General features: G+C 27.2%; 1 protein-coding gene across 4 annotated transcripts in view; it reads right to left on the bottom strand.

Moving 5' to 3' along the window:
- Positions 1-15,188, bottom strand: part of LOC107437115 (uncharacterized) — an 89,104-nt gene extending 73,916 nt beyond the window's left edge. For 3 of the 4 annotated variants that reach the window (XM_071187813.2, XM_071187812.2, XM_016049014.5), the window contains exon 1: positions 13,644-15,184. In XM_071187813.2, coding sequence (XP_071043914.1) covers positions 13,644-15,132 — 1,489 coding nt within the window. In that variant the 5' untranslated portion in view covers positions 15,133-15,184. Of the gene's footprint in view, positions 1-13,643 lie in introns of all 4 variants that reach the window. The other variant, XM_016049013.5, reaches the window with a different exon arrangement.
- Between the last annotated feature and the right edge of the window lie 11,860 nt (positions 15,189-27,048).

The raw sequence follows: 27,048 nt of genomic DNA, 5'->3' as shown, positions 1-27,048 counted from the left end.
TCAAGACATAATTAATTGTGAGTTGAAGCTGTATGAAATTATTCTAACTATTTCTATTCATCATAATTCAATCATCATTAGAACTATTTCTAAAGAGTTATATCAGAATTAATAAATTGCTTTAATTATGCTCTTATACTAATAAAAAATGTTTAAAGTGTAAAGGAATAAAAGAAAACAACTTATACCGACCTATATCTCTATTTTATGTTTTTATTTTAACTACACATTTAAATTGTTCCGGAAAAAATATAATCTCTTATTATTCCTCTACTTTTCACTCCATGAGGCTAGGAATCAACTTCTTTCGAAATAACAATTTCATTTAAATTCTTACGGTGAATTAATATTTTACCTTTGACTGCGTGAAAAATTTAAGAGACAGATTTTAATAGATTCCACTTAAGAGATATCTAGATATATTCAAATTTCACTGCTTATCTTACTCTTAATTTTAATGAAACTAAATCACACTCTAACACTATTTAAACAAAATAATTTACAAAAAAAATGATAAAAAATAATTTTCAAAGTGTAGTTATTGAGCAAAAAATAAGATGCAGCTTTGTTAAAAATGGCATTTTCTCAGACGCATAAAGATTTTGTAGCTTTTTTTCCTTGTTCAACGATAGAAGCAATTTAAAAACGATATACATTCTTTCAACAATTCGTTAAAAGTAATTTTCATGTAAAATTTATATAATCAAGTACATAAATTATAAATTCCTTCACACAATCATAACATAATTAAATTAGTGATTATACATTAATAACATAATGGATCGTACATACATTTTTAACATAGTGGATCGTAGTGAGTTTCACGTAGGGAGTTATAAGTATCAAAAATAGTAACTAATAAGTAATAACTAGTAAGCTATTAAGTAATACTAAATAAATATTAAAAATAGTAGCTAAAATAAATTCTTAAAATGTACAATAAATTACAAAGAAATGCGAAACACATTTGGTAATGTTTAAAGTGGCGAATATGTAATTAATATATTTCCAAAAAATTTTGGGTATGTAATTTTTTTATTATTATTAGAAATGGGAGGATGAGATGAATAGTTAGTAAATTTTTAAGGATATTGAAATGATGTTCAAAAAAATTTCAAAGCAGTAATATTCATATAATCCCACATACTTGTGTTATAAGCTTGTCAAATAAAATAAAGATTTTTATTTACTCTACAGGGCAAAATCTTTGAAATCTGAACACAAAAATATTTTGAATTATGATATATTTTAACATTCTCATAATATAATAGCGTTTTAAATATTAAGAAAAAAAAAGCCGTGAATACTACCAATTTTAAAAAACAATTTTTTTATTTTATGTCTTTATTATTATTTTAAATTCATTCCCAAAGAAGATATTTTAGCATCCAAACATTTGTAATAATTATGGATGTAACGAATAGTAACTTGGCCAAGTTGCCGAATATTCGGCCAAAAAGATTGGCTGAATAGTAACATTTAATAAATATTATTGATGATTATTTATGAATATATAAATAAGTATAAATAGTTTTATATATAAATAAGTTTGGTCATTATTGAAAAATAGTCAAAACTTAGCTTTTTTATTGGTATGAGGTAATAGAAAAAAACTAATAAAATTTGAGATAAATGAAAAAAACTGAGTAACCGTAATATGAAAAACTGAAGTGGTAAAGTTGGAAAAAAAAGAGAAATAGAAAAAATAATTTCCTATTAATTCTTAAAACAAAATTTTAATGCTAAAAATATTTTCAAGAAAAACTTTTTCCATACGAGTCTATCAGAAATGCTTTTAAAAATGCAATGCTATCATAAAAACGCCTATAAAAAAGATTATATATAAAAATAAAAATTGATCTTAATATTTGAAAGAAAATTTTGAAGTTAAACGTCTTAGTTTTTCAATTACCGTATTTTGAAGAAGAAAAAGGTGAAGAATATGTCGAATAGAAACCCTCTTAATTGCCCGCGTCATAATAAAAAAGTTTATAAAAACAAATGTTTTTAAAAAAGAAAAAGCTAGAAAGAAATCTAAACTTAAATTATTAATTTAAAAAAAATTTAAACGTTAAAAATCTCAATTTAACTTTTTCACATTGCCGTATTTATAGAAAAAAGTGGTCATACAAGATTAACGTTCATTAGAAACCTCTTGAAAAAGATTTTGTTTCATAATAAAAACGCTAATAAAAAGAAAAGTTAATAAGAAAAGTAAAAGATTACTCTTACTTCTGAAATGTAACTATAACGTTGAGAATTCCACTTTTTTAGGTTACTATTATTTGTCTTACCGTACAGGAAATAAATGACAATAAAAGAATTAAGTCTATAAGAAACGCTGTGTTAAAATGCTGCGCTATAATTAAAACAGAAGAACATCAAAAACAAAATTTAAAAAAATGTTTTGAAAAAAAATGACGAAATGGACTTGCCTGAATATAATTTAGAAAAATAAATCAGCAGTAAAAAAATTATGTTTCAGTACTATAAAGTAATCTAGTTTCAATTCCTCAGGTTTTACTTTTCCATTTGTCTTTCAGAACATAAATGAACTAGTTTCAGAACATGACAAATATATGTAAAAACCATTTCTAATAATGTATAGTAAAAAATACGATTTTAGATTTATTCTTTATTAAATCTTTTCAAATTCCTCACCCCCCCCCTAAAAAAAACTTTTTTTTTCGAAAAAATACTTTGCCAAATATTTCGTCTAACATTCGGCCGAATATCTTACTAAATATTCGATCAAAGAATATTTGGCAAAAGTGGTCGAATATTCGTGACATCCCTAGCAGTAATAATAATAATAATAATAAAACGGAAAAAAGTCGAACATTTAACCTTAAATCAAATCTAGCGTGAGGGCCCTTGATTATATTGCAAGGTTGACGTTACCAATTTTAGACATTAAATTCTGTGTAAAAATGTATTCTAAAAAAATAGTATAAACATGTTCTAGGTTGTAAATTAGTAATTTACCTGACACACAGAACATTTCAAATATGCATATTCATACTTAAAATACTTAACAAGGATACATGAAAAGATACAAATTATGCAAAATACTAAAATGATAAATGAATTGAACTATAAAATTTAAGATAACACAGCATCGCGTACGTAAAATCACTTGAGTATAAATTATAATGCAATAATTTATCTTTGGCCCTTTAAAAAATTCAGTAAAGCTATATTTTTTGACAAAAGAAAGAAAATGATCTTCAATTTAAAACATTCTTTTTCACGTTATCGCTGGGAAAATATAGCTTACGGAACTCAAATTGCACAGCTTCATGAAAATTAAATTGCATCTCAGTACACGAAAGATATAAAAATTGACCGATAAAAGTACTATTATATCTTTTTTAGAGTATTAAAATACTTTAGCAAAACAATATTTAAGGGTAAATGTTACCAACATCGAAAGAATTATATTTATATATATTTAAGAAAAAAGCATTTAAGGTGACATTACGTGATTGATTTAAGTATTTTTTTTTCTTTATAAAAAAATATTTTAACAGATTATCTTATCTTTTAGCTTGGATTATCTTTAAGCAGCTTAGAACTAGCTTATCTTTAAGCAGTTTGATACAGAAGTTATTCGATAAATTTAATACCAGCAAGTGCTGTACTCTGTGTCACAAAACTAAATTAGTGAAATAATTTTTGGTGGGAGAGGTTTCAAAAATCACAAATTTCAATAGCCAAAATCTCAACTAACAATAATATCGAAGTAGGCACTATGTTTTTCCTACATTTTACCTTATGCTAGAAAGGATTTCGATATAAAAATTATGTGATATGCAATTGACACTTCGGATACCTTCCTTGTCAATCCCAGGTCAGAGTAAAAGGGAGAGCTTGTGATACATCGCTTCGAGGCCTATGAGTCTCCAGAGAGTCCATAATGCCTAACGTGTCACATATTTATTCTAATTCGTATGAACGTTTATTTACGACATTCAATTTCTGAGGTACTTTCTTTCTCATCCTCATTCAATGTTTTCCGTAGGGTGATGTGCCCTGCTTGTCCTTTCTTCTTCATAAGTTAACTCTTTGGTTTATTTATAAGACTGCCCAACATTTTTTTATTGCAGCTTGTCCTACTTTTTTTTATTTTGATAGCCAAAATATACCAATCATATTTTTGCATTTTTTTCTCAAAAATCGCTATTCAATAGCTCTGATTAATGTTCCTTACAACGAAAATAAAATATGCTTTTCTTTATCAAGTATTTTCTTCGTTCGAAATTACAAAAAAAAAAAAAAAAAAAAAAAAAAAAAAAAAAAAAAAGATTTATTGAAGAATTTTTAAAGAGCAAACTCCATAATTTATATCTTTTTTTAAATGGAAAGTAAGTATAATGGTTATATCTTTTTTGAAATGGAAAGTACCTAATTTTGAAATGGAAAGTAAGTATTTTTATCTGATAATATTATGTACTAAACTATTTTTCGAAATATATTGCAACCTATTATTTTTTTTAAAAGTGACAGCTGGCTGAAATGATATTTTAAATACTAACTACTAAGCTTAAGTAAATGAGTAAAAATTGTTTCTCTCACAATAGTTTTGCTTAAATATTATTTAATTCTTACCAAAATTATTTCAAATTTTTACGAAAAATCTTAACTTTTTTTTCCTAATCATAGATTTTATTAGGATTAAAATGTTCAATTTTAAATTCGCTTATAAATTACTCATTAAATGAACTTAACGTACAAAATAATAATTGGAAAATATTAATGTCTAACTATTTTTAAATTCATATAAATTAAATATTACAATGTAGGAAGATGTAATGTATTATAAAAATACAATCATAAATAAATAATTAAATAACATTTTAGAAATTTACTTTCAATTAAAAGTTTTCAAAATGCAGATTTTTGGAATACAGTTCATCTATTCTCGTAAATATTCTTTAGCTTAGTTGTATTTTCCAAATTTATTAGCTGTTTTAGCTATAGAGTACAAATCCAATAATTTAAATTTTAAAAGTAGTCTCTATATTTTACATGTACAGAACTTGAAAAACTAAATTAAATTTATAAACTCTTTTGTGAATGACTTGTTTAAAAAAATATTAGCAAATAAATTTATCGAAAGAAACAAAAAAGCAATAAACTTAACACTTCTTTAAACACTTAGAAATTACTATTTCTAATTTCTTTTAAGACATTATGCATCAATTTGTTTTTTTTTAACAAAATCTGAAACTTACGCTAAGGAAGGAGAGCATGTTTGGAATAATGCTTCGTGTATTAAAATTAAAAAAAAAAAAAGAATGATTAATTGCTAGAAGAAAAGAAAACTTAAAAGATTAATCTTAAATAAAGCTTTTATAAATGAAAATAAGGTAATTAGAATAATAATTGAAGACTTAACAGGTTACACAATACAAATAAATTCTATTTTCTCGATATTTACTCTTTTCCCGAATAACTCCTCCATATAATTATTTTTAGCAATTCATATAACATTTTATGTAATTATCTTAAATTATTTTGTTAAATTAACTGAGAAAAAAAATTATGCCTTCTTTTTTATAAGAATGACACAAAAAAACCCTCATACAATAATTAAAACAATATAAGATTTTTTTTTTTCTTCAGTTTTTTGAGACTTAATTGAAGCTTAGAAGCTAACATTTGCTTACTTTTAATGTAAATGAAACTATACATAAACTTAAATAATAGACAAATACAAGCTCACAAATATTAATACTAAAATAAACATCAACAATAATTCCAAAATAAAATCTTTTTTTTTTTTAAAGAAATGAAAATATATCAATTGAAGTCCATTACAAGAAAAAATATGTGGTTTAAAATATTACATGTTTAAAAAAAAGAAAGAAAAGGTTCGTTTAAATAAACCTATCTATTGATAAATACTTATTTCCTACAGTTTTTTCTTTCATGTGTAAGTTTCCCTCATATTTTCTGCATTCATAAAGAGTGATAAATTATGATTTAAATTGGTTGAAAAGCAGAAACCAATTTCCAGATAAAATTTAGATTTAGGAAAATAGGCTTCGTCGGATATAGTCCAGACTAAACAAAATTAATTTTAAGAAAAATAGAAAACTATATTTTCTTAGATTAATTCCGCCAGTAGTCAAAATTATGCTGCATTGATTTAATTTAACTATCACTGAAACAATTATTACAGCTTAATCAATCCATGACACATTACAATGCCTGAGTATTTTAAAATGCTACTGATTGATTAGATATTATCGTATAAAACAACTGTCATTTATTCACATTGAATCATAATAGCAGAAATTTCTGCGCTAATTTGCAGTCAATAATCATAAAAATAAAAATAAATACAAAAAGACAAAAAAAAAAGGAAAAAGTAATAAGAAAGAATGCTCACCAAAAAATATCTTCAAAAGTATATGAGGGTAAAAATTAGCTAATATAATTATGTCAATTGCTTGATAGGTAAGTTAAAAGTATCATTAAAAAGAAATTAAAAAGTACAGAAGTATTTACTAGTAAATACTAAAGAATAAAAAAAACTTACAGTTACTTTAAAAGATAGACATCACGTTTCATTATTTAATTTATGTTTTATTAACGTATCAACAATAGACACTTGAAAAAAATAATGGCAAAGTATAAACAAGGAAAAAATTGAAATTATTGATTAAAATGTCATATTTTGAAAAATAATTAAAAAATTTTTAAAAATTCACAAGAAATAATTGGTTCCATAAAACAGCATCGTTTTTGAGATCGTTGATAAGAAATCCACTTCATAACATTATTAATAGAACACCCAAATTTTATCATTTAAAAATATATTCATTATTTTTATCATCTAAAAATATATTCATAATTTTTATTTAAAAATGCAATTTATAAAGTGTTATTGAAAATCTTTTAAACTTAGCTGAACATGATGAAAAATTGTATATTAATAAACGTTACATACCTAGTTCGAAGCGACAATTTACTTTAGTTGTAGAAAGAGCAATATAATTGTCGTAATAATGCATTGTAATTCGGGCAGTTAAAGAAAAAACATTGCGCTGAGTGAATTTAAAATGATAATTATATACATAAATATAATCTAGCGATTAATACTTAATAAAAAACTTAATAAAATAATTACGGTTAGTAAATGATTTACAGAAGAATTCTTTTCTGCCAAACGACTCAAAATATAAACTGCAACAAAAGTCGTCTGCAATTCAGAGTATAAAAAATAAAATCAGTTCAAAATAGTTTCGGTTTGTATCCCACTGAAAACTCCCAACCGCGAAAGTAATTCTGCCCAATCAAAGTAAAAGAATGATTCATGGTCTCTCGAAAACAATGCAACTATTATTTCTTGTTTGATTAATTCAATTAATGAATATAAATTAAGAGTTTTTCTCTCCTCATTAACAAATAATTAATGTGGCATTTTCGTCTTTTATCTATGAAAAAATTATACGGAACTTGCAGCATTTAAAAAATGAACTAGATGATAAAGAGAAAAAAAATTAGAACTTCCGACGACTTTTTTCTTATTTTTATTTTGAGCAACCATTTTTACTTATTGGCAATGAATCGCATTTTCAAACATTCTAAATACTTAAAAGTTTAATTCTTTCAAGCATTCGTAAGAACATCTAAGTAAATTTTTTCACCTTTCAAACTTTTTTTATGAAATATTATAAATTAAATTTTTTATGTTATTTAGATAAAAGATGTTTCCTTTTTTTCACTCAATGAAATTTCTGACATTTTTATAAATTTATATCTTTTCTATCCAGAACTTCTCTTCGGAATTTTTCAATTCGGACTACAGATTTAAAAACAATACGTGATTTTAGAAATACAGTTTATACTCTTAGAAAACAATTATGATTTTCTAGATCAAGATCATTCAGATTTTCATCGAAGTGTACAGTAAAAAGAACTATGACTATGTACAGTAAAAAAAATATGAAGTCATAAATTTACTTAAAAAATCTTAAATTGAACCTAAATTTTTAATTGTGTATTTATTATAAACATATAATAATTTCAATTTAGTAAAAAAAATTGTTTCATTTACGTATGAACAATTTGCTGACCATTTGGATGCGTTGACGTCGCGACATTTACATTTATTTATAAACCTTTTAAAGAGCTCGATGCCATCAAAAGTATTGAAATTAAGAATTAACTAGGCTGCTCATATTGCTAGAATAGATGAAAAAATCCAGCAAGAAAATGTTTACATCGAAGCCCTTCACTATTAGAAAATGAGGAAGGCCAAAACAACTATGGCTTTATTCTGTGGAATCTAAATTTAAACTGATTGGAGTAAAAGACTGGCAGGCCAGTCAAAGAATAAATTCTCCCAGCGAAATCTTCAACCGAAGGCCTTTGCCTGCTATGGGCTCTTGTGCAAAATATGATGATAAATAAAATTAGTTTGAGTATAATGTTGTGAGTTTCAATACAAAGAAATTTGAAATTAAAAGATTTGCATAGAATTAAGAAACCAAGTATTTTTTTTTTTATTGAAAAATATTAATAAGAAAATTTTCAGAAACAGAAACTTTTTAAGGAAGAAATTTATCCGTTTTAGATAATCAGTTTGATGCAACAAAAGGCTATAAGATGTACTTTTTTTAAAAAAAATATATGGTTTCGATTGACTTATTGTAAATACCTCATGTTTAGCCATGTCAAAGTTATTATAGCTTTAATGAACAACTTTTATCCATCATTATTATGTCTTTCCGTTCTAAATCCAACAACTTAATTTTACTTAATCATTCTTTCATTATTAGAAGAATTCATTTTTATTATTTATCTCGTTCTTTATTTTTATAAGTTAACTATAAATCCCTTATAAAATGTATCTCGACCAGGTACTATGAAGTGTTTTAAATTTATTGAGTTTATAATTTGTAAAATATTTTAAAATTTATTGAGTTTATAATTTTTAAAATATTTTCATCTGATTCTTTACTCATCAGCTTCTATTTCTGGTAAAATTTGCAAAAGATAATATAAAATTGACAGTTAAAAATGAAGATCAGAGGATATTAAGCTTATAAATATTTCAGTTTTGAAACACTAATAAAACAAAATATTTTTGACCTAATTTTAACCTCTCCTCCCTATTTAAAGTCATCGACAAAATATATATAAGTTAATTCCCATTTTTTTTAGTTGAAAAATACATAAAATAGTAGAAGAATGATTTCTTTTTTTAATTATATGACTTTAAAATGACACCCTTTTTTCAGTTACCTTAATGACTAATAAAAATGGCAAGTGAACATTTTTGTCTATAACAAAGTTTACAAGTGAGTTTTAATATTTGAGTTTTTTTACACAAAAAACTAAGAAAAATATTCATATCACATACTCACAACGTAGCAAACGAAATTTTTATTGACCAGCAAATTTCAAGGGAAATTCAGGACTGCAAAACCTGTTTCGCACTTAACAGTCGAGAATAAAATTTATAAAAGGAAAAAATAATCCGTGATATAATTAAAAAATCAAAGTGAAGAATAAATTTAAATTCGCCGCTGATGAGTAAATTAACTATTTTTTAATGAATCAGTTTAAAAGATTTAATTTGGAAAAACCTAGAACTATAAATAAATATACCAAACATAAAACTAATTTGTTTTACTTTTTTAATTATCATACCATTTATTACTTACTAAGACAATTACTTAGAAATTACTCACTAAGACAAATACTTTTTCCTTTATTTTATAAATTAATTGTGGTTAAATTTATAATTGTAGTTAAGAGCGCTTTTTTTTTAAATATTTGATAGTTATTCTATGCATCCAATAAGAAAACAATTATCATAAATTCGAATCATAAATCGAATACATAATACCAAACGATTAAAGTTTAATAACAAGATTTATGCTTATAGATGCTCCTAATTTAATATAAGATGGGAGAAGTGAGAAAAAATTACATAAAAAGGTTATTATTTTGTATTTAACAAAGCGAAACTAAAACAAGTGTAAGTGTATTCTTTGTATCTTTGTTTTAGACAAAATCTTTGTATAGTGGGAACTTATTTTGTTTAAGTAAAATATCTTCTTTGGTTTCAACCAATCAGAACAGACAGCTAAGCAATTACTACTGTTTTCATCGAAAAGTACAATAAAGTATATTAAATGAATATTTTCCTTAATTTTATTATTACGCAACTACAAGTTAAACTTGAACTGGAATTTTAAGATAATCAGATAAACATATATTTTAATGAAGTAAGTAACGATTAGGTTGAAGAAAAGAAGCAATTTATGCAGCTGAGTTAAGTATTAGAGAAAGAAGCTACTTATAAAAAACATTTACATAAAAACAACAATAAATAAAATTTAAAAAAAAGACAGCATCTCAAGTATTATTTGAAATAATAAACCTTGAATGAACAAAATAATAATAATAATAAGCAGAGAAAAGTAACCAATATTTAAAAAAATTTAGAATTTTGATAGTATTAGCAATAATTTAAATTATCTTAAGATAAATAAAATAAAAAATTTTGGTTGGGTAGATGAAATCATCCCAGTATCACCCCATCTAGCCAGATCCTAAAGATTGGGGGTTTGAAGAGCTTGGGGCAATATAGTGAAAAACCATATTTTTCCCACCACTGGCATTTTTGCATCAAGCTGTACATTAATATTTTTTCCAGATACATATTATGTACTTTATAGGTATTATGTATTTATAGAAAACAGAACCATACACAAAAACTTCTGATTGCCTATATGTAAATTATAGTGTTTTCATCAAAGCAACTATTAAAAAATGCTCTTCTAAACAATTTGGAGATGTGGCATATCATTAAATTGCTTTCCCTATTACTGGATAAAATAATTTGATATTTTAAAGTCAGCCAATTAATTAGTTTCACATGATTAATAATAATATATAAAATTACATGGAAATATTTATCTCCTATAGCTGTACAAATTTTTTATGATAAATATTAATTTTATAAATTATTCATCTGCAAGGAAAACAAATTTCGAAGTATTATCATTAAATTCATCACAACATAATAATAATAATCCATCCATTCTTTCCTGAAGAAAAAGTAAAAGCTAATTTTAAACTCAATAAATCAGTTAATACTTTATAATGAAATGTAATTCAATGAAATTGAAAATTATAGAGAAAAAGAAGAAAAATTCAAAAGAGAAAAAAAAAAAAGAGCTACGAAATAATATAATTTATTTTTTCTCTCACAAAAATGGATTGTATTATAAAACTTAATATAGTTATGATTCTAAAATTTTTGATCTAACTAGATCCTAAGCCGATTTCATTTCTTTAGGAACTGATTTCATGAGTCAAATAAATAGTTTTTTTCATACTTAGAAATAAATTTTTTATAATTAAAAAATAACATTCAAAATTATATAAAAATATTTATTTCCCATCATTGTACAAGTTCTACAAAAAAATAATAATATAATAATAAATTAAATTAAAGGAAAAATTAATTATAAATGCTTTATCATTAAAATCATGACATTAAAAATTTAAAATTAATAAAAAAAAATATTCAAAATTATATGAAATATTCTATACATATAACGAGAAAGAAAGAAAATTCTAAATTAATAAATAATGAGTTATATATATATATATATATATTTTTTTTTGCAAATCAATCTGGTTAAACTAAACTACAAAAAAACAATTATTAACTAGATACAAAGCAAGTTCTAAATTATTAATCACTGATTTATATTTCAAACTAACCAATCTGGGTTAAACCAAACTTCAAAAAACAATTTTCAACTCAAAACATCAAATTAACTAAAAAATAGTATTAATTTTTTATAATTAAAAACTATATTAAAATTAATGTCTATCATTGTATAGATTATACTATTGTTGCAATTCTATTAACAACAATTATAATTATAATTGTTTCATAATTACAATTATAATTATAATTGATGTAATTCTATTAAGAACAATTTTATATAAATCATTTATTTATTGTATAAGTCTATTTGATCCTTATTCTTCCAATAGGAAAAGAAAAACAATCCAGTGATGAAAGTGTCAATAACTTGAATATTTACGTTTTCTACTTTATGTTTTATTTATCATCTACGGGTGGGATGAGGCAGTAGGCCATGAAAGAACGAAAGGGGGCACTGTATGCGCGCTTCTCTGCAATAAGACAAACCTTGTCAAAAAACCTGTTTTACAGTCTCTTTATGGCAAATCACGAAATTTAAATTATTTCAAAATTTATTTAGAATTTTAAATCATATTCCAAATAAAGTGCAGGAAAAACGATGTAAGGACGAATATATTTTTATTTTCATATGAAGACACTTATCATGAATAATATATAATATAAACAACAGATTTTTTTTTCTATTAGCATAATTTCAGAACAGAAATTTAATTTAAATAATTGACTTTAAATAAGTTCACCAATATTTTTCGACATGCGAGATATATTAACTACTTATATTTTTTAACCTCATTTCTTAATTTTACACTTTCACTTAATAAATCCTAATCAGATTAAAATACACCTTTAGTAAAAACACATATGGATTTATTTCAGTTTATCAGTCAGACTCTGGAATATTTATTAAGATTAGAAACAACCTATTGTAATGTAAATCTTCCCTATATAATTTATCTATACTGTTAAGAAAATGTATAAATATCTGTAAGCATTTTTTGTTAAAAGCATTAAATTTTAAACTAACATTTTTTAAAAGAAATTTCGAATTCATTAAAAATAAAAACAGAAATCCTTACAAGTAAAAACAAAATAATAAATTTATTAATAAATATTATGAACAAGTAATTGATTCTTTGATGTATACAGTGTAACGATACACGAACTGATCACGGCTATGCAGCGCCAAATTCAGAATAAGAAAACCAAACAGTACAAGAAACTACAACTGATTCAAAAATAAAAGATAGAAGAACAAGAAAACAAACAAACAAAAAAGATGAAGAAGTCATTAAGGCACCTTTAGAATGTGGAATCTCTATTTACAAAAATAAGATAAACCCTTCAAGAATATGTAAAATTTGAACTAATATATTTATCATTAAAAATCTTTCAACACAAAAGAGAAATGTAGATTATCTTAAATGTTATTTTTAATATTCTATTATTACGCATAGTGTTAAAATTTCTAAGTAACTAAAAATAGATTTATTTTTATAAACAAATTTATAACACTATAATTCTTTGTCAAAAGAAAAAAAAAGGAGAATGAATTTAATAGTTAATTCTACCTTCATTATTTATAAATTGGATAATTTTATGTATAAATAGATTTATGAAGTTTTATTCATTTGCCATGAAAAAGGGATAGATTCTAAACAGTTTTATTCATTGCTTGTAAAAACTAAGTTTATCTTAACAATATTTTAAAAATATATTTCATTTCCTAAATAATTTTATAATGCACTACCTATGGAAATTTATCTACACAGTTTTTAAACATAATTTATAGTTTATTATTCATTTTCTAAACAAACCTTACTTGTGAAAAATGTATTATAACTTTATCTTCATTCTGCTTGAAAATAGATTAATCTAAACAGTCAGCATTATATTTATAATCTTATCTACATTAGAAAATGATGCATTATAAATAGTACATTACCTGCTAATCTGAGAGCAGACATCCTTTGGAATTCAGGTTCTTCTAGCCATTTATACATCCTGCGAAAAGTTTCTCTTCCTGATTTTAGTTTACTCCAGGGTTTGGGATTCCGCAGTAAGTCTGAAAGAGTTCCCTGTGATCGACATAGCACCCTTTGGGCAAATATTGCTTGAGGGATACTATAACGTTTCAGTTCTGCACTTATCCTCTGTGCTAGTTCTTTTGTATTAATTTCTTCTACTTCGTCACCACTACTTTTAGCTGACGAAGGAGAAACAGCCGTTGCAACAAGTACAGTCTTATTGGGAATGGTCGTTATTACTTGGGGTTGTTGCTGAGTTTGAGGTTGCGCTTGCTGTTGTTGTTGTTGCTGCTGTTGTTGCGGCTGTGGTTGTTGCTGTGGCTGCTGCTGAACCACAGGAGTGGCTACAACTACCTGCTGTTGTCCCTGAGGTGTCGTACTCGAAATAGCAACAGCAGGTTGGACTGTCACATGTACAGGCACCGGTATAGCCGATGCCAAAGATAGGGCAACATTTAAAGCAGCTGATGGAGCTAAACTCACCACAGGAACAGTCATAGGGCCCGGAGAGGGCTTACTAGGTGGACTAGGTTCTTGTATTTGGGCAGGGGGCGGAGGACTGCTTGGGACATTAAGGCCATTAAGAGTTTGCATCATTGAGGTGGGAGTGTGCAACGCTGGACTTTGGGGTGAGCCAAGGTCCCTATGAGAGTAGGACTCAAACCCAGTGGGGCTGAGAGATTTTTCAGGAGTGTGTATTCCATTTTGTGAATATGGAGGTGAAGGTATGGACTGTGAACTAAGCCCATTGGCCGCGAGCATGGAAACGGCAGAGGCATGTGTTACTCCTAATGTTGGACTCATGTTCATAACACTCATAGTTCCCAGTTTGTCATACTGGAAGTTCAGTCCCATGTTGTTTTGCATGAGTGTAAAATTTCCGGTTACATTCCCGTGGTGAGCGTAGTGAGAAAATTTATCTGACATGGTCGAGATAGGAGGCAGTGGTTGTAGTGGCGTTAACGTAGCATAGCTAGAGGCAGTTGAAAATCCAGGACTCAATCTGCCATTTAAACTCGCATATGCTGGTCCTTCAGAAAGGGCCCTGAAATCGGCCGCTTCAATCATAGTACCGCTTACCTCTTCCGAGTCGGAACGGGAGAGAAGGTTAACAGAGGGCTCAACGTTGTCGTCAACCGCGTCTTCCTCGTCGTCCGAATCGGCAGCCCGCGCGACCACCGCTTCAAGAGGAGGTGTGCTGTTATCTTGTTCTACAGAGACAACAACCACCCGTGAGATTCGCTCGCGTCCCACCAACTCCGCCATATCCTCAGTCATTGAGTGGACACAACATTTGGACACTTTAGGACTTGCGAAGCACCGAAAAATTATCCACACCGCACACACCACAGACGCCAGCTTCTCATCGCCATATTTGCTATCGCTGTTCTGCATCTGCGCACTCATCCCCACGCAACCCTCTGCACATGCGCCGTCTTTCTTTTTTTATTATTATTATTACTTCTCCTCTTCTCCTTCACCCATTGTCCGCTGCTCCCCCACACAACCTCCCCTAGCTCTCGTTCACAGCAATACCTTTCCCTCTTTTCACGGGGTATGAAATAGATGTAGTTCACAACCCTCCCCCCTGCGATGCATTTCACTGGGGCACATTTTACTCTCTATGAAATAAAAACTGTGGGAAGTGTTTATCATAAATTATACCGATAGTGACGATCTATGGTAGTTTGTTTTTCTAACGCAGTGAAAAAGATAAGAGCTCTTGTTTACCAACGTTGTTTTCTTATTAATTTTTTTACTCAAATCAGCTGTGATAAAAGTGTGCTTTATTTGCGAATTAAACTATATCCTCTCATTTTCTTTACTTTAAAAGATTATCGGCGGATTCTAACTTAATTTTTATTAAATTTTACAGCAGTAGAATAATTTAATTCCGTTGTTTATTTTATATTTGTTTAAATACAACATGGAAATGATCAGTGTTGTCGAAACTAATTTGGGGAGAGGAGGATCGTGTAAGATAGTACTTTTTTAAAAATAATTATATCAAAATCAGTTATTATAAATTAAGTTTTCGTTTAGTCACTATTTCTTTCCATTAAATAGTCGAATGCTTTCACAAAAATTAAAAAATCTTCAATTTTCACACTAATAAAAAATTTTATAAATAAATTATACTATTTTTCTTCCCTTAAAATAGTCAAATTAATGCTTTCAAAAAATTGAAAAATCTTCAACTTTCATTATTGTAAAATAATTCTTTAAAAAATCTGAAAATAGCACCTATCAAGACACAATTACAAGAATGTATACATTCAATGCATACTAAAAACCAAACTGAAACATCATTAAGCTTTAAAATGTATTCTATTTCTCTGCATGTGGTCTTACATTTCAACCACGAAAACAGAGAATTTTTTTTTTCTTTTAAATATATTGATTGTAAAAATAATAATTATAATTAAATATAAAAAAAAATAATATGACATTCTAGAAAAAATATATCAAATATGATAAATTAGTATAGAAAAGTTTTGTTATCAAACATTTTTTTTCTTTTGTAAATATTGAGAAACTTATTATTTCAAATTAAAGGAATTGAGCAAAATACTAATTTAAGGAAAAATTTATAAAATAAGGGTTAATAAATGAATTACAAAGGAAAAGAATTTTTTTAAACGACGAAAAATATAAAACTGATCTTCAATGCATGAAATAATATAAATTTAAAATAATTTTGGTTGGTATCTCACTGAGAACACCAAGCAGAGAAATTAATTCTATCCAATCAAACTAAAGAAATGATTCAAGTCTTCTTGAGCACAATGCGATTACAATTTCTTGTTCGATTTATAAAATTAAAGATAGTTTTTTTTTTCTGATTTGAAAAAAAATCATTGCTCTTTGCTAAAAATTATTCAATATTTAAAAAAAAAAAAATTGAAATAATCCTTAAAAGCAAATATTTTTATAAGCAACGAATAATATTTTTTAAAATTCTATGTTTCAAATAAGGTTTAACATGAATGCTTCGTACTTATGAATGCAATGAGAAATTTCATTTGATAAAATAAGAAAATAAAACATAATTTAGATAATGAATAGGTTTATGCTAAATATATAGTACTCAAAACTAAGCAGTTTCTTTTCTTCTTTTTTTTTATTAACTTAGAAAAATACATTTTATGTTTTTAAAAGCGTAGTATAAATCTGTAGAAAAAAGGTGTGACCAGTCCTTAAAAGAACTTAATCTAAACTTTTCAAAGAAATGTATGTTGTCCTAACGCACGCATATCAAACAAGACACCACGAAAACTCTGCTAAGCATGACTATTTTTTAACAAATTTCTTCATACTTATTTCGAATTTCGCTTATTATTATATTCCAACGAAAGACTGAAATCATATACAGTGAACTCTCACTTATGCACCGGTGTACGGGGCCAAGAGAAAAAGCGCATAAGTGAAAGAGGCGCATAAGTGAAAAACTTCAAAATTCTAAAACGCAACGCAAATTGCAGCGACAACATGAATAAATATGTTTCTAAAGATTTAATGTTAATATTTATACTGTTTTGGTATTTACTATAATTATACAAAGAAAAAATTTAACATACTTTAATACAATTTATTTTCTTACAAAATAATCTTAATACATGTTTGTATTTGTTTTCGCCGACGTTATTCGAAAACAGTTTTTTCCAGTTCATATAAATGGGATAAGGGGGTGTTTCAAAAGCAAAATTAAATTGTAAATAGTCAGGAATAGTGTCTAAAGCTTTCAATATTTGTGTGATTTGGAGAAACTTTATCATCTCGTCAGTATCATCCACTACGTTCTCATCATTCACAAGTTTTAGTTAGATATAAATGAACAGTTCTTCACAAAAAATTTGAGTTTTATGGGAGGGGGTGAAACATATCACATGATAAATTTCTAAGAAAAATACTTGACGTCATAATATGCTGCACAATAAGTTGTTCAAGTATTTCCCTCACTAAACAGATCACCTCCTTTTATGTACTCATAATGTCCATCTGACTGCAAGTAAGTGATCGCGGTCTCTTTCATCTTTCGTATTCCAGGTGTCTTCTTTTTCTAGAAAACAGCATGGGGGTAAAACTAACCTCTGGACAAGAGGAATTGGTCATTTTCTGAAAGATGAATGGGCTTTCATTGTTGTTGGTGTAAAAGATAAGACACCCTATTCAAAATTTTAGAAAGAATCTCTTTCCAGAAACAGCAAAAATGAAAAGGTCACAGGGGGAAGCAAATTCAGTAGGATCTAACAACATATATTTCTTTTTATCTGTAACAAGGATTGCTCATTTGCTTCATTTTTAATTTAAAAATTTTTTTTAAAAGAAAAAATATTTAAAGGATTAAAAAATTAAAATGCCAGCCAAAAATTTCGGCGCATAATTGAAAAATTTATTTTTAAAGCGACGCATAAACGAAGGATGTTTATCATTATTTTCCTATCTAATGTACTGGGACCTATAAAAATCGTCGTATAAATGAAAAAGGTGCATAAAAGAGGTGGTACATAAGTGAGAGATCACTGTATATAAATAAAATTACAAAATACACCTTAGAGACAATAAGTCAGTGAACATATTTTTTTTTTTTAAATTTGGTTTGAAAAGTGCACAAAAATAATCTTTTTTATTAAAGTAATATTAAACCCTTCTTTTAGAATGTTTAAAATTAATTATTTCATTTCATTTTTTTAAAGGTTCTCTTTTTTTTTTTCAATTTAATGCATGTCATAAAATCCTTAAAAACTTTATAATTTTTTTTTTTAAAAAAATACTTTGAATTCTCAGTAGCATTTTCGATAAGAAATTTTTACTTCCTATAAAATGTACAGAATCATAAGACTTAAACTTTAATGTATAACTAAGTAACTAAATAATTCGCTGAAATATAGAAAGCATGTAAACATCAAGCTCAATCGTCAGTTTTGGATCTTTCGTACGATTTCTAAACTCAAACAGTATTAATTGATGGTGATAATGTTTTAAATTCTAAAAATTTTAAAAAAGGCAAACTTTAAGGATTTATACCAAAAATAAATTCTTAAAGCACACTTTATCCAGACACAAATGCCGTATAATTCATATTCAGTTTTTTTAATTCTGCTTAAAGATCATTGATAAAATTTTTTAATATTTGAAAAATATAAAATCAAAGTTTGCACACAATGTGTGGAAGGGTTAAAGAATGCAGGGGAGAATACTAAGATTCAATAACCCGTTCTTTATTAGGTAAAATACCATAATTTATATACAAGCTGTGTAGTACATCACATTGGAACACATTAATGAAATGTACTCAATTTAATAAAATATTATGATAACTAATTTTTACTTATCTTTCGAAAAAGTGAAAGTTATGCACGGAAATCAGGTACTTTAACTTCAATTATTGAACATAACTTATTTACCAGCAATTGAACATAACTTATTTACCATTCACTTATCTTTTATTTCATTCTTTTCTACTGGAAACCTTGTTTCACCTTTCATTTTTCAGGCGCACTATTTTTTTCTGATTTCCAACAGTTAAGAAATATTTAATTCTGCTTATATTCCTCAAATAACAAGGGTAATACTTTGAGATAAACTGGATTGATTAAAAATAAAGATTAAAAATCACAAATAGTGGAATCTTTTGAAAACCTATACGCATTTCTGTATTACGTTGGTGATCTTTCATCAGCAGAACAAATGACAAGGTTGGCAAAACAGAATTCGACAGAGATTACGTCACAATAAAGACGTATGTCAAAACCTTACAGTAAAAAAGAAATGCATAACCAGTGTAAACTAAAAATTAGAAAATAATATGATTTACAAAAAAATTTTAAAAAATATGGGATGGTAGTAAAATTATTAATAATTAAATTTTGTTTTTTAGGATGTGGAAACTCTCCCAAAAATCTAGGTCGAAGAATGAAATACATTTATGAATTATATTAGGTGAGAAAAAATCGAACCATTTCCAGCAGTGTTTTGCAACAGATGAGCTGCGGAGTTTTTTATTCTTCATGTACACTGTAAAAAATTTTGGATCAAATTACGGTACAAACTATCGAATCTTTTGGGTGCATTATCCGTAAAATACAGTTTACCATAAAATCATTTTTATCATAAAATATTATATCGTAATTTTTACAGTAATTTGAGTGATTCAGTGTTTTTACTGTAATTATTACTGTAAAAATTGTAATTTATCAAATTTCTTTGTTCAGTGACATGTTTCAGTAAAAAATTATTTTACGATGAAAAGTACCGGCACTCTTAGTGACGTAACTTCTTACCGTAATTCGATTCAGAAATTTTTAATTTGCAGCTTTGATGTTCTTTGCGACGATATTTGAGTTCTCGTTCAGTTTGCCTTTGTAAGAAAGACAATATATTGACATAAAATTTTGTGAATTCTCTATTTTAGGTCAATAGGTTGTTTGAGGTTCAAGAAAGCAAAAATTACTTGTTTCGAACTTGATATATTTATATTTGGAATTCTAAAGACTTTTAAACGTCTTTTTAATGTAATTGATCTCAACTTTTAAAGAGTGAAACCAATTACATTGAAGCCATTGCCAAAGATTCCACCCAAGATCATCAATAAAATTATTAAAAAACTTCATGAATGTGTTCTAAATATGAATTCTAAGTATGAATTCTAAATATCAATAATAAAAAATTCTAAATATGAATACATAAAACTTTTTAAATATGAATATGTAAAATATGAAACAAGTATTTGAGTTGCTCTCTCGATTTTTCAAAAACCCAAATATCAAAAATTCTTCCGAGACACAAATTCCAAGTTACCTTTTCTCCCAATAACATGACTGCTTTCTCGAACCACAAACAGATAATTGATTGCTTCAAAAACTAGGAAATTTAACACATTTTATGTCAGAGTGGGCTTCCGTACATAAGACAAAAACGAGCTCTAAAATATCGTATCAAGGAATATGAAAATTACATTATGAATCAAAAACTCAACGGCTCATAGCTTTTCTATCGCAAAACACTGCTGGACAGAAGATTATATTTCGATTTCTCCTCACCATTCATAAATGTAAAATGCATTTTTATACGTTGACCAGGGCTTTTGGAAGCATTTCCACATCCTTAAACACTGTTATTAATGAACTTACTGCTCTACCATATTTTTAAAATATTTGGAAATCATTTTTTTTTTTTTTAATTTTCGTTTTCAATTTGATGTTGTTGCATATTAATTCTATATTTATCTCTTTAATGTAACGTATACTATTTGGAACTTTTAAATCAAATTCAATTCAAATGAATTCAAAGTAAAAAAAAAGTTTGAAAAAATGGTACATTAAGTTTCTTGCTTTTGTTACGGTAAAATTTTTGTGTTGGGATCCAAAACTGAACTTAAGAGGACGAAAAATGTCTTATTTAACTGTAAAGAATTACGGATCCAACTACGGTAATAAGTACTAGCATTTAGGGTGCCGGTACTTTTTACCCTAAAAGCCATTTTTACGGTAACATGTAACGGAACAAACAATTTGAGATCCAGGAATAATTACCATGAATTTGATGAATCGCCCTAATTAAATAAATATTACCGTAAAGATTACAGTACAATATTTAACGGTAAAAATTGATTTTACGGTGAAATGGATTTTACAAATGATGCACCCAAAGTGTGGGTACTTTATACCGTAAATTGATCTGGAATTTTTTACAGTGTAGGCTATAATTCCTTAATATACGATACTATTGGTGAACGCAAACAAAAACAATATAAGTAACCAAAACACGAGAAGTTAGAAGACAACAAGGAGAAAACAGTGTCAGGTGTTCGAAAATTTCCTTTGTTGAGTTCTTAAATTCGGCATTGAAGTAATATTATTTTCATTCAAACGCAAGTAAATACTTAATTATGTTTCATATATTTGTTTTTACAGTAATATTTTCTATGAACTACCATGATCCAAGATTATAATAATTAGAGCTTGCGTATTTAATGTTTTGGTACTATCTTGGTAACATCCCATAGCGGGATACTCTCTTTTTAGACTTAGTAAATTTCCTAAGTCATAAGGAACGTAATATTAAAAAAACTGGAATTTCGACTTAATTAATTAGGTTTTATAGCATTATAATTTTCTTAATTTAGTTTTTAAAAAAGTTATTAATCATAAAATATAAAAAAATGAATTATAAAAGTAGCATAGAATATAGAATAAAAATATAGTAATGTAGAATACATTTTAGTCGGAAAAATTACTGTATTTCACGTGTATATGAAAAATAAGAAATAATTCAAAAGATTTATTCCTATTTTATTCAAAATGTGGAGTTTTTTAACTACTTGGAATCCCAATTCTGATTGCAATCATTATTTTAAAAACATTCTCAGTTTTACTGAACTTATTACGCTTACTTATTTCTTCATTACTTTCAATGCATTTTAGAGTTTTGTAAATTTATCGAATCAATTAATTTCAATTGTAAGTTTTTTGTTGAAGTTGTAAGAAAAAAAAATAGTTACACTACATGAAAGTTGAAGCTGAAAAATACAAGCCTGGTTGTGATTTCTAGGGCAAATAGAATTCTGCTAATGTTGCACTCAAAAAAAAATTTATTCTAAAGTTTTTTTTTTTTAATTAGTAAAATTTTTAATGAAAACTTTAAATTAGGGAAGAAGGGGAAGGTGAGTTCAGCTTTCTAGTTCAACTATGAAACACCACCATGCAAATAAATAATTGTTCTCCAAGTTTTATGTTTTAAATCAGTTCGACCATAGGTATTGAGTCAAGCATATGAACATATTTTTAAAAAACATTAGCAATAAGTACATTATTGACAATAAACACTTCATGAAAGCGAAAAATAAATAAACCAAAATGTGGTCAGTGATCAAGAAAAAAATAAGAAAACTATACTTTATTCCACTGAATAGTTTTCCTGTGAAAAAATTTCCTGAATTTCAGAAATGGCAATAAGAAACCTCCGTTGCATTTTAATTTTAAGTGCACTGTAAAAAATTTCCAACCGAATTACTGTAAAAAGTACCGGCACTCAAGAAGCCGGTACTTTTTGCCGTAAAATACATATTTACTACAACATGTCACGGAAAAAACATCTGATATATCGTAATCTTTAGAGTAATAATTACCGTAAAATCACGGAATAACTCTAATTAAATAAATACTACTGAAAAAATCACAATACACTATTATACGGTAAAAACTGGTTTGAAACGGTGAAAACGGATAATGCAACCAAAGTAGCGGTACTTTATATTGCACTTGGATACAGAATTCTTCGCTGTGAAGTTAAATTATGAAAATACTTAAAGCAAAGCATGCAAATTTTCTTTGAAAATACGATATTTGCAAGAAATAAAAATATAACTGAAACTACTAAAAACAAAAATTAAAATGACGCTTGTAAATAGTAAATCAATACTTCAATTATTACTTAAAATTGAGTATTTTGTTTCAAATGCTTTACGTGAATAATATATACAAATTCGTTTGAAGCATTTAAACTTTACTAAACTACGGAACAGTAACTTAAAATAAAAATTCTTACTGCAAAATTCGATCATTATAGATAGTTTCTTTATGCTGTTATATCACGCAAAACTAAGTTTTGCTGTTATTTGAACCACTAGAATAATTATAGCAGCGTATTCCTTAAAATAGCTATTAGGTTTTTCGAAAGTAAAAAAGAGACAGTGTGACTTAAGAGTATTTTTTTTAAAGGGCAAATCAAGTAGATTTGGATTTGGATACGTGACATTTTTAATTTTCTTGAAATTTTCAGGATATGTTATGCAAAACTATTAAACACATAAATTTTTTCCTAAGTTTTTGAAGAGTGAAGATCTTCAAAAATTTTAAGGAAAACACATCGTTCAGAAGGAAAAAAGTGTGAGTAAGATATAAAGTCTAGAAGGAGAAAAGTTGTTTGGATTATTGAAATCAATGCACTACCTGATGCATATTAAATATATATATATATATTTAAATAATGTATTTTAGACCCAAAATGAAAATCTGACGAAATAGCTTTTCAAGCCTTAAAATATAAGATCACTACAATTTTTATTTTCACGAAATTGTGGCATTTAGTTATATTGCTATTTTGTCTCCATTTTCTTTCAGAATTGGTTCAATTTAACCTAACAAACATTCATCGTAACCTAACACTAATGAATTACTGTTACAAATAAGAGTTGTAAAAATAGCATATTATTCGCAAAAAGCATAAGACTGAATCAAAATTTTCAAAAAACTTCATCTCCCCCCCCCCTGCTTTTACATCATAACATAGTATGAATATTTCAATTTCAGAATATTGTCGTAAAACTACGTCTTGAAATTAATATTTAAATTTTAAGTTAAATATTTAGTTCAGTTTTACTTAAGCATGCCTAAAAATTTAATCAAGAGTTAAAACAAATCTGCGAATTTGTCAAAAAGTTTAACTGCATGTAGGGTAGACATAAAGGTGTTAGAAGCCACAAAATTAGCTTACAGCGTGCAAAATGAAAAACTGACCACACTTAATAACTTTTGATCCTCATGATCGGATCTTCACGGTCTAGGACTCAATCTTAATGATTCGAGGGAGTGACCTCAAATATGCTAATTAATTAATGCAGATGATATTTTAAGTTACGAAATCAGACATAAAAACGTACTTGAATAAACATACCTTATTTTTTTCCCGACGGAATCGGATTTCTAACCCCCAAAATGTAGGGGGTAGCTGCAATCTGGGAAAAATGGTCCCAATAGTTCGGTCAGGAGAGTTGCCCATAGTTTAGACCCCTTAATTTTAATTTTACTTTTTACGTATTTTACCATATCTCAAGAAATTTTTAAGTGAATTGCACACAATTATAAAATTTGTTAAGCCAGAGATAATTCCATGCAATAATATAACTTTTGGTATGTATTTATTACTTTTTATAATTTTATATATTAATAGTCGAAAAAAGTTTGAATTGTAAGGTATATTATTTTTAAAATCATTTTAAAGAATGTAATTTTAAATGCCAAAATACAAAATTTGAGCGAAATCGGTTGAATAGTTTCTGTGATATCGAATTTTGAAAAAGTCATAATTCTAAATTCAATATCCCAGGGACTGTTCAACCGATTTTGCTCAATTTTTTTTATTTTGCCATGTAAAAATACATTCTTAAAAATTACATAAATAATTGTATACCTCACAGTTCAGAATTTTTTCTACTATCATAAACTAATGAAAAATAGTAAATATTCTCTAAAAGTTTCTTTCGCATATAATTATCTTTGGTTAAATGAATTTTATAATTGGAAGCAAATTTTTTTTAATTCGTTTGAAAAATTTTAAGATATCGCGAAATACACAAATATTGAAATTAGCATTCAGGAGTTCAAACGTAGGAAAGATCTCCTGTCCAAACTATTTGGAACATATTTCCTTGATTGCGGCTAACCCCTATATTTTGGGGGTCAGAAATCCGAACCAGTCGAAAAAAAGGTATGTTCATTCAGAGAAAAGACGTTTTAGAGTCTGATATCGTAACTTAAATTATCGTCTGCACTATTTAATTAACATAATTCAGATCATCACGTTGAACCTTTAAGAATGAATCCTAGAACGTGACGGTCCGATCATTAAATCAAAATTTATTCAGGGTGGTCCGTTTATTTTTTGCGCCCTGTACACATTTTTTGCGCACTCCACAGACAATTTGAACAAACACAAAATGAAATATACATTTTTCTTATTGTCTGTAGGGAATGTCTGTTGTTGTAGGCCATTAAGGGAAGGGGCGCGATTGTTCTTGTTTTCCAGTGGCGCCATCTATGGCCAGGAATTCTACTTCTGCCACACCCATACGTCAAACCGGTTTATAGGGTGGACCCATTTAAAAGTCCGTTCATTCATCTACAGATCGTAAATTTGACCTGAACCAGAGAGCTATCAATCTCCAATTCAGTATGATATGATATGGGGACATGGAGGACTTTGCGACCTGACAGATTTAACGCGCATCAGTCACAATTCACGCCGGCGAGGATCACACTCACGACCTCTTGGACATGGACCGAACGCCGTACCAACCATGCTGTCCCAGCCACTCACATAGATGTTTATACTAAGACCAATAATGAAATCTAAAAGAAAGTTTTAACTTGAGGTAACATTAAAATAAAATCTTTTAATTGCAGAAATTGAAGCAAAAGTGTAATATTTAATGATCTGGTTTGGGCCCATTTAAAGTTTTTTCGAATTAAATTCATCAACATACCATCACTAATACTTTGCATATAAATGAAGCAACCAGAAAAAGTACCACAAAAATGTCTTTTTTATACATCAAATTTGGGGGGGGGGTAATTTAAAGTGTTTATTTATTTCATAAATTTTTATAAATGAAAAAAAAAAATTTTTTTTTTTCCTTTTCGTTTTATCTTTAATTTTTGTTACTTTTATACTGGTTCTCGTTCTTTGTATACTAACAATTTTTTCTCCATTTTTGTGGAAAATAATCTGCAGATGCTGTGATAATCTGCCGAACCCACTGACGTGCTAAAAGGTTTCTGCTGCGGTCTTATATTATGTCTGAAGAACCAAATTTTCCCCTCTGGGTGACCTTTGGGTTTAAATTAATTATGTAAGAAATTGAAACTGCTTACTCAGCTTAACATTCTCGCCGATTTTTTTTTCTCGCTTTTTTTTGCATCCCGCCCAGTACACCTCGTGTTATGGAGGTCTTAACACCTCTTCTATGTACACCCTGTAGTTTTTGTTGAGAGAATAATTTTTTGTTTGGTTTATTATTATTGATTGATTACAATGAAAACCATATTTTTTAAAGCATTTTATCATAAATTTGATTCTATTACTCAATTATTTATTATCACACGCAACCAAAACAGTAAATCATTATTTAAGAAAAAATTATAGTAATTAAAAGAAATTAATTGAAAGGAAACTGAAAATATAGTTGTCTGAACATAGAATTAAAGATATATTTCTCAGAATTACGTTCCAGAAATGAAGAATTCTACTCATTTATATTTTATAAATTTGTTCAATCCTCTAAACTTCTTCTTCCTCTTCTTTAACCGCACTACAGCCAAGTGAAGGCTAAGGCTTTCTCAGTCTGCTTCTTCCAGACAGTTCGACTTGTAGCTAGATTTCTCCATCTATTCACTCCCAATACTTTTAGATCCTTCTCCACACAGTATAATCACTAGAGCCCGGATTTTGATGACCTAAAAAATCTCAACTAATGCCCTTAAAAAGTTCAAAAAATGCTCTTAAAAAGGGCAAAAAATGCCCTTAAAAATGCAAAAATTGCTC

This window comes from Parasteatoda tepidariorum, chromosome 11, assembly GCF_982258835.1.
Source record: "Parasteatoda tepidariorum strain Cologne lab strain chromosome 11, Ptep-v5.0, whole genome shotgun sequence".
In the NCBI taxonomy this organism is placed as follows: Eukaryota; Metazoa; Arthropoda; class Arachnida; order Araneae; family Theridiidae; genus Parasteatoda; species Parasteatoda tepidariorum.
The sequence above is the reverse complement of the archived record's forward strand: the minus strand, read 5'-3'. Positions and strand labels throughout refer to the sequence as shown.